At 40.8% G+C, this 9,968-nt stretch overlaps 1 protein-coding gene across 1 annotated transcript; it reads left to right on the top strand.

The window, feature by feature from the left end:
- The first annotated feature begins 4,111 nt into the window (after positions 1-4,111).
- On the top strand, positions 4,112-7,942 carry LOC128800804 (C-C chemokine receptor type 5-like). Its single transcript, XM_053966258.1, has 2 exons — positions 4,112-4,228; positions 4,864-7,942. The coding sequence occupies exon 2, from the start codon at positions 4,875-4,877 to the stop codon at positions 5,943-5,945; it is 1,071 nt and encodes a 356-aa protein (XP_053822233.1). The 5' UTR covers positions 4,112-4,228; positions 4,864-4,874; the 3' UTR covers positions 5,946-7,942.
- Positions 7,943-9,968: the final 2,026 nt, after the last annotated feature.

The following is a 9,968-nucleotide window of genomic DNA, read 5'->3' as shown; positions in this document are numbered from 1 at the left end:
AGTGCAGGTGTTTGTGCACAGATTTCTCTGCAGTTTTGCTCCTCCTAGAAAATCAAAGGCAGAGTTAAAAAGGTGGAGCTGTTAGCAGGAAACACTGGGTAACTCTCTTGAAGAGCCTGCTATCAGAATATGTGGTATTATTTTTTTGTTATTTAAGTTTCAGTATTACTCAGTGCTATGTTGCACTTCTCTCTCTTCATAGAGCTTCCCAGATGCTGCTGACATATACTTTTAAGCTGACTACAAATCATTAAGCAATTTCTTTTTCTATGCGCCAAATGCTGGCATTTGTGAAAGAAGGAGAGTGAGGGTGGGGCAGTAGTGCTGTGTTACCCGTTCATATATTTTAAAAGAAAAATCTTATCTTAAATTGAAAAAAGGTGAAGGGAACTTTGGGAAAGTCATCCAGTTTTGAGATGAGCAACTCCATTCATGCTCTTGTAACTTGTAGTTATTACAAGTTCTGGTTTCTGAGGGGAAATTTTGTCCAAACCCCTCTAGAGCACAGCAGACTCATTGGGCAGTGAGAAATGTCATCCCTAAATAAGTCACTGTAGCAACTCAGGGGCTGCTTTGCTTGAATGACATGACAATATCATGTCTGATAGTCCTACCAGCACCTAGACATCTTCTAGCTTCAAGTGAAACTGTAGATAGCAGCTAATGCTCAAGAGCTAGTGAGGCTTCTCTCAAAGCAGCCAAAATACAGGAATCTGGAAAGACATGTTTCAGGGCTACACCCTCATTACAAGAATCTCTGATGTTACCATAAGTGCAGCTTTGTTAAAACTTAGGGAAATGAAATTACATTTATTTGGGCTCACAAAGTTACAAGTATTCAGCAGACCAAATTTTCCCCCATCTAAGATGTAACTCACTGTTCTTTGCAAGAATTTTTTTTTTTCCAGGCTCCTGGTATTTGGCCCATTGCTTGACCAAACCTCTCTGAATCCAGCTTCTTTGGCAACTCAGAACATAACCAGTCCTCCAAGGAGAAACAACAGTAGCCTCTTATTGGACTCTTCATGTATTTAGATACTCTTACATGGTTAAACACAGGATAAATTAGTAAGTTCTCCTCTTACATGTCTACCTTAGGCTTGACATGTTGCCTACTTTTGCAAAAATCATTCAGGATTTCTGTTAGAACCCAAAACTACCCTGTGCATACAGAAACAGTGGGACTCTGGTTAGGACAGTGGGCACTGATGGCCATATGCAGTACAGAAAATGAAAATAATTAAGATTTTCTGAATATTCATGTGTAATTTTGGACAGAAAAAAAAAAGAAATAATTAAATACAAGCTCTCAAATCAGAATTGCTCCAATTATGTTTAAACAGCACAAGAGCAGATATAAACCTGGAGATCTCTTTGCTGTAGCACACTTATTTCTGAAGGCTCACACCTAGATAATTTAAGAGCCAAAACCAGACATCATGTCCAGGGCTACAACTTCTGTAGAAGATGCTTCTTTCTGCACAAAAATGAATATGGGAAATATGGTTAGAGATAAATTAAAAAAAAAATTAAAATCAAGTGCCACCAGTAATTTCCAGTAGAATTTTTTATCCAAGTCAGTTTTCTAGAGTTCTTTGTGATTAACACTGCCTGTATGCAAAGGAGAAGTATTTTTTTAAAAAGCATCTCAGAAAATATTTTTAATATTTGTTTTGAAAAGGAGGACCATACAAATACTGTGAGATTTCCCACCAAGTCAGAGCCAATAAACAAAACAACCACAGCACATGTTGTGTTTTTAGACAGGGTCAGTGTCAATTGTACAGGGCAAGAGCTAAATTGTGTGGTGGGAAGGTGAACTTGGTCTGACTGGGATTGACTTACTTTTCTTCCCAGCAGCCCTTATGGTGATGTCTTTTAGGTTTGTGAGCACAGCTTAGACAGATGACCCAAACTGACCAAAAGGATATTCTGTGCCATGTAACATCACACTCAGGAATAAAACTAGGGGCAGAGGGAAGTTTTTCCAGAGTAGGCATTGCTCAAGGACTGCATCTGTCCGCTTGTTGAACATGGCAAGCATTTGTCCTTGTATTACCTCTTGTGGGTTTTTTCAGTTTCATTCTCTTTTTCAGCTGTCTTTTTCTCAACCTGCAAGATTTTCTTTCTTCAGCACCTCTGATTCTCTCCCTGATCCTGCTGTGTGGAAGTAAGTGAGTTGACCAGAAGGGGCCTTAGCTGCCAGCTGGGGACAACCCTTCACAGCACACAAGGCTTGGACAGAAAAGGAGACAAATCTGTAGGGAATCAGTAGCTTAAGTTTTGTTGCTCCCACAATTGTTTTCTGCCAGTGTTACAACTCAAAATAAGTTCCAAATTTTGAAAAAAAAAAGTTACTCTCTTTTTATACAAATACAAAGATTCTACAAGGCTAAGTGGACCAAGGCAGGTTTAGATTAAATATTAGGAAAAATTTCTTCACTGAAAGGGATATCAAGCTCTGGAACAGGCTGCCTAGGGAAGTGGTTGAGTCATCATCCCTGGAGGTATTTAAAAGATGTGTAAATGTGATGCTTAGGGACATGATTTAGTGGTGGACTTGACAATGTTAAGTTAATGGCACCTTAGAGGGCTTTTCTAATCTAAATGATTCTACAATTCTACAGTACTATTATTCTATATATAAGCGTATGTATATTTACTTGTGCATATATACAGACAAAAAATTGTTTTACTACCATGTAACCAACAAAATTTGTTCAAGAAGGTTATTTGTATTATACATATATCCACCAAGATAAAAATCGAAATCCAAACTATGTCCTCTGGATCCTGAATGCTCTGTAATTCCATATCAGGAAAACAGCCTTCTCTCAAACAGCTGAATAAGCGGACATGAGCTTAAGACACTTCAGAAATTTCACCTGCTGCAGCTCAGAATGGCCCAACATGTAATTAAATTGACTATCTACTAAAAAGCAATGCAGGGGCCTGTCTCTCAGTCACTCCAGCCATGGGCTTTCTTCAGTGACATTTAGACTTGTTCAGCTCAAGTACAGACAGAATGAAATAGTGGTGGTTTTGAGACTGTGGTCTCTGCAAAAGATGCCTGCAACCACACAGGGCAGAGCACACCACTGAAAAAAGTGCATTCAGGAAAGGAGAGAACACTGGTGCATGACATGAGCATTCAGGTATCACACAGCAACTTGGGCCAGATGCACTGCCTGAACTCTTCTGCATGGGGAGTGCTCTGTTGCCTTTGTCCAAGCAGGCATGACATTTCCAGGAACAGGCTGATTTCAAAACTAACACCATGCCATGGGCAGCCACCTGTCTGTCATGAAGTGTCTGATAAAAGCAGTCATGATGGCACAGGAAGACAGAGCAGCCCTTTAAGCAGACAGCAAGTAGCTCTCTCTGAATGGCTACCAAAGGCATCGATTGCATTTCCTCCCTAAGTGACCAGGGAGCACTTTTGGGTCCCTCTGACACTTCACGAAATCCTCTGCCCAGCTTCTCATGGGACACACAGGAATTTGTCTGTGTTCTCTGGGGGTCTGTGAGAAGACAGTTGTCCTGAGCTTTCAAAGATCAAGTTAAATAAATTTATGCTTCTGCATCTGGCTCACAGCCCTACCAGGGACTTGGGAAAAGGGGAGCCTTTGAAGACTGGAGAGGCTGATACCCAGACTCGTTCTGGCAGGGGAAGTCCAGTCCCTCCAACAGTCCCTAAACCAAAACAGAAGAGACAGAGAGTTTGCACAACCCTTGCACTTCCTCATGGTTGCCTTACTGGAAACACTGACTGACAAAGGGTGAAGAACAATATCACATGAAGAACTGTAGTGCACACTCTTAGCTACAGCCAAATCGCTGCCTTTTGACTTTGTGCTCCCTCCAAGACACTCTACCAATCTGAACTTTGCAGCTTCTGAATAAGGGCTGTAACAACTACTGAAACAAGGAATCAAAACTCCTTACATCCCCAGACAGAAGTGGAGAGGCTTTTCAGCTAACAGGAAGATGCCACAACAAAAACAGATATTAGAGGCCACTCCAACAGTAACTCTTTTGCACCATTTGCTAAGGTCTTTGTCTATTCTCTCCACAGGACCATGCAGCAATTTCATTCCAGAGCTATCTGAAACCAGCACACTTCCACTGCCTACAACTTCCCTAGACTCTGTAGAAGATCCAGCATTTGCCATTTTAACCCAGACCAACACTGCCGACTTTCTACTCTTCAACACCCACAATAGCACAGGTGGGTATGTTTAGTACTGTCCTAATTCCCATAGGCATTAAGGCTCCCAGAATGTCACTTGAAGCAACCTGAAGAAGTGCTTGAAGTCAGCTGTTTTTCACACATTTCACAGTGCCTTTGCAGGCATCATTTACTCCTGACCAGTGCCTGGTCCTCTGTGGGTAAGGGCTACAGGATGGACCAGCACAATAAACAGGTAGCCAGATCCCAAGGAGAAGACTATGCTCTGCATGCCAGACACTGTGCTTTCCTGAGTCTGCATTCCTGGCTTCCTACATGCCTATGGAAAGCCACTGATGAGCACAAGAGCCCCAGACTGCCCACAGCTCATTAAATTCATCTATCCTCTCCCCCTGGGTCAGGCAACTGACAGGCTCTACTGAGGAGGAAAAATGCACATGACAATGTACACGTGGGAAATGACACACTTCCAACATGCACCAGTGTGACTCCCCAGATGTATAGATGGGTTTCCTGCGAGGTCTGCAATTTCATTCTCTTTCACACCTTAACATCGTAATGCTTGTGTGCTCATCAGCAAAACTCGTTTCAGATGAGAACATCAGCATGTTTCATTCCCTTCACTGCTAAGCTTGGAGTTTCCTCTAGTTTAATGGTCTTTTATTCTTTTCCAGACCAATACACCATGGGAAATGAAACCACAGACTACACCAACGGGCCAATGACAACAGAATTTGACTATGGTGATTCCACACCATGCATGGGAACAGAGGAAAAGCACTTTGCAGCAAAATTTTTGCCACCTCTTTATTCTCTGGTGGTGATATTTGGCCTGACAGGCAACATGCTTGTTGTCCTTATCCTGGTAAAATACAAGAGGCTGAAGAGCATGACTGACATCTACCTGCTCAACTTGGCAATTTCTGATCTGCTGTTCGTATTTTCTCTCCCTTTTTGGGCTTATTATGCAGTCCATGACTGGATTTTTGGGGAGGCGCTCTGTCGAATTCTGTCAGGTGTCTACCTCCTTGGCTTCTACAGTGGCATCTTTTTCATAATCCTGCTGACCCTGGACAGGTACCTGGCCATAGTGCATGCGGTGTTTGCTTTGAAAGCCAGGACAGTTACCTACGGTGTCCTCACCAGCGTCGTCACGTGGGCTGTTGCTGTTTTGTCTTCTGTTCCTGGGGTAGTATTTCACAAAACTCAGAAGGAAAGTTCAGGCTATACTTGCAGTGCTCATTATCCAAGTGAATCCACAATAAATTGGAAGTACTCTTCTATTTTAAAGATGAACATTCTGGGACTTACTGTTCCAATGCTCATTATGATTTTCAGTTACTCACAAATTCTAAAAACGTTATGGAGATCTAAGAATGAAAAAAAACAGAAGGCAGTCAGACTTATTTTTGTAATCATGATTTTTTACTTCATCTTCTGGACACCATTCCATATTTCTTCTTTTTTGCATACATTTCAAGATTCACTTTTCATCCCAAATTGTGAACTTAAAGGTCAACTGGAGAAAGCAATTCAAGTGACAGAAACAATCTCAATGATCCATTGTTGTATCAACCCTGTGATTTATGTGTTTGTTGGAGAAAAGTTTAGGGCATATCTTTGCGCCTTTTTCCGAAAGCATGTCGCACCTTACCTTTGCAAAAAATGTCCAAGTCTGTATCGTGAAAAGTTGGAAAGGGTCAGTTCCACATTCACACAATCCACTGCGGAGCATGACATCTCTACTGGACTGTAAAAATACATCAGAATATTAGTTAGCAAATTTTGCATTGCTTGCTTTGCCTTAAGGAGTGTTTGACACGATTTAAGATCCTTATGTCAACCACTACTGAAAACTGTATGACCCCCTATTCTTGTGGTCAACTGTTCCCTGGGATTACAGCATTTTCCATTGCTAAACTAAGAGAATCAATGAGCTCTCCAGGAAACATTAACTGTATATCTGGGTCACATCAGGATTAAAACAGGTCCCAGAAAATATGATCATGCATTTTTACAAAAATCTGTCCACTGAGGTTTACTGAGGGGGGGAAAACAATATTGAAAATCTAAGGGGTAATAGGTCATTTCACAAGATCTTACTGGGACCATTTAACCCAAAAATTTTCCTCTTTTGCTAATAGTGCAGTCATTTTTAAATAAAATCCTTTAACAGCTATAACTAAGTTATAGCATTTTGATTTTTGCTTTTTAATTTTATGTCTGCCATATCACCATTCAGTTGCTGACTTTTTTCAAAGTGTGGTTTTAATCAGTAACATCGTGATTTTTGTGGGTGCAATTCTTCAAGCAACTGCACACACCAAGTTTACTGACTGCACAACAAGACAATGATGCACTCCTAAAAAGTGTGAGCTTGTTTCTGACAAGTCATATCCCTCCAAGAAATAAAAAAAAAAAACAAAAAAAACCAAAAAAAACCAAACACCCTAAACCAATAAAGGCCCTTCAGCAAAGATCTGCAAGACCAGAATGAAAATTACCTTGGTATGTGCTATGCAAGTTTCTGTATGAGCAAAATATCAGGACCCTCTGAAGGATGTGAGCACAGTACTGAGAGCAGGCCTTCCTAGTTCTGGACAGGTAAATCATGTGCAGAAAAAGAGTTTACACAGCAACATATGACACTGGTGTGTCAGGTTAGGCTCCTGCATGGGAAAAACATGCTCTTCACACACACAGAAAGTCTGACTTTTGGGATACACTTCTTGGAAGACAGTGGCCTTGGAACTGCAAAATCAGCCAATTCCAGACAAGGCATACCTTCCTGCCTTCCCAAGAGAAGAGTGCCTCTAGCCAATTGGTGCCTCAATGAGAAGTGCATGCTGATTGAAAACTTAAGACTGTTGGCCTACTGGTGTACGATGGCCATATATTTATTCCACTATTGAGAGTTTCCCTGTAAAAGAAAGGAATTTTAGGGACATGGGTTAGCAAAGAAGAGGAAGAAGGAGCATAGCAGACAATTTCCTACTTCAAACCGTAAAGAAGTGCAGGTGAGCTCTCCTTATGCAAGCAAGCTGTCCTTCTGTTTTTTTCCCCATTTCCTGGGGCACTGGAGAGAAAGGGCACTGCTCATGCATGCAAGGACCTGCTCATGGAAATCTGGGGGGCAGGTTCAACTAACCTCCAGTAAAGACACCAGAAGGAATTCCACTGTACTTAAGGTCAGGCATGTGATACAGATGCCTGAATTAACCACAAATCTATTCAAGATCCCTCAGTGGTCAGTAGAGAATAAGTGCCTGAGCCAGAAGCAGTCATGGGATTTAGTCTCAGGGCAAGATTAACTGTCCAACTGAGGAAGGAACCTGAAAATGTCAGCCTCATAATTTGGGTATCAGATGCCTTAATCTAGGTGGTGCAAATATTCTTCTTCCTCTTGCCTTAAAATGCCTGGGCACTGCTTCTGTTTGTTAGCTCTTCTCCCATCAGCTACTGTAACCTTGTTAGGTTAATAGCCGCAGATAGACTACACAAAAGACCAAAAACTACCCTCACAGTAAACTTTCTGTCTTAAAAAGAATAGTTTTCCTTTCTTTTCTACTTTCTTTACTGAAACAATGTGAAAGCGCCTTTATCATTTTCAAGCATAAATTAGTTCAGTGCAATACAAATCCTGCTATAACGGTCATATTTCAACTGCTGTGTTTAACTGTAAATCCTTATCTTGTTGGAATTAAATTTCTTCCTGTTTTCATGTTAATGCAGTGAAATTAATAAAATCAGTGTCTGGAAATCTGCGTATACCCTGTAGTCCATGTTCTCTTATGTAAACAAAAGGGCATTGGCTCTGCTCTCAGAGTGGAGATGGGAAAAAGACAAATGAGCACTTGCAATACGACACTTCAAACAAAGAAAACACAGAATTTTTTTGGCCCAGTCCAGAAGCTTATGCAGCTGGCACAGCTTTTATCGATCAGCAAACTTGAGAAGAGTGACCTACAATAGCTTTGGAAAAAGTCTGGGGCCACAGATTTTAAATGAGTGAGATTTGGAGAAATAGGGTTGTGTGTGTTATAAATAGGAAAAGAGTAGGGATAAAAGAGGGCAATAAAAGATGTCACTATATTAATATTGGGATAAAACCAGGATTCTCCATAGACTCTCTGCAGCAAATTTTAGATCTCCTTGCACCATATAGAATCTTCTCAGACAAGCAGTGTGCACATTGTCCCAAGTTTTATGTGTAAGGAACTTAAGCCCTCAAAGTTCAATATGGAAATATGCTTCTGCTTCACCCTGTCATTCTCCCTGCTTCATTGTGCCCTTTTTTTTTTTTTTTTCTGGTCTGATTTCAATCTTCTATTTGTGCTGCAGGAACACAAATAAACTAAACTCAAACATTATGCTATTGTTATGTGCCCAAGCAAGATAATGTTTGATTCTTCATTGCAGCTTTGCACTGTGACATGCCCCTGCATGATAAGAGAGACTTACAGTTATGAAGCTCCAAAATAAACATCTCTCCTTCCAGTGAAAATTACAGCAGGGATAAATAAAAAGAATATAAGGACAAAATTTATGTGGCATCTTGCTGCAGTTAATTAGAAACAAAGAAAGTGCCAGGAGAATAACTTGACGCTGACCAGGTTAAATGGCACAACAGGCAGATACTGCTCATTTTGAAATTTAATTTTGCTGCTGTTTTCAACTGCTGATGCCTACTGGACTTCACTAGGAAGTATTTAATGTGGTCACTGGGGCCTCAGAAACATTATTCCCTAACAAAGTAATAAAAAAAATTTAAGCTAACAGAGGAAAAAGACAAACTGGAAAATTCTGGTACATTTAGCATATCTATAGCAACCAGGCCAGAACAAAGGGGTTCAGGCATTGCTTTGTGCCCATATTCTGGTGACACTTGCCTACTAGGAGCTGTACTTCATTCAAAAAATTGAACAGGAGGATTTAAAAAAAAAAGGTTGTTGACTGCCAAGATCTTTTGTACATGGTGACAGCGAGAGCAATTTTGGTTTGAATGCTTGAAGTCTGGAATGACTGATGCTGGGAAGGTGGGACCCCAACACTGAGACAGAGGAGGGCAGCATTTTTAGAAACACAGGCCAATATGCAAAACTACACAAACCTTCAAGTGATGCTCAGCTCTCCAGAACTGTCTACAGGGTTGTGGCAGTAGGATGCTACCCATACAACTTGACCTATCCTGATATCAAACTTTTTGAATGGAATGCAAACCAAATGGATGGAAGTAAAAGAGCCATCTGGACATACCTCGCAGGGATACTAATATAAGGTATGGACAATTACAGACTATATCTAACCTTTGACTCTCAAAGTACTTACTGGTTTCTAGGGGTTGGTGTTGTCCTGAGCATGGATTCTTTCACCTGATGTGCAAGAAGCCAATTCACACACGCAGCCGAGATATTTTTTTTTCTTTTATATCTGGGCAGAGATGGGTGCTAGATCATGAATCTGCAAAGCTAGCACACCTCCAAAATGCCAGGTGCTCATACTTACATGCTTTGAACAATAAAAGATTGACATTTCCCACATATGTACCAACCTAAAGCTGAAGTCCTTGACTTTGCATTCTATGATCTCCATTTAAGGGAGTGCACACTTCCTTTACCCTGCATGCCCTTTGAAGAAGGGGGTTTTGTGAGTAAGAGGCAATCGTAGTCTATAGGCAGGTATTTAACTCTGTTAATGACTAAGCAAACTTCTTTGGCTTTATCAACTATTTCATTTTCTTTGTAGCTTAAATTATAGTGTCCTTCTGTTCTTACTTCTC

This window comes from Vidua chalybeata, chromosome 1 (assembly GCF_026979565.1).
Source record: "Vidua chalybeata isolate OUT-0048 chromosome 1, bVidCha1 merged haplotype, whole genome shotgun sequence".
NCBI lineage: Eukaryota > Metazoa > Chordata > Aves > Passeriformes > Viduidae > Vidua > Vidua chalybeata.
The sequence above is the reverse complement of the archived record's forward strand: the minus strand, read 5'-3'. Positions and strand labels throughout refer to the sequence as shown.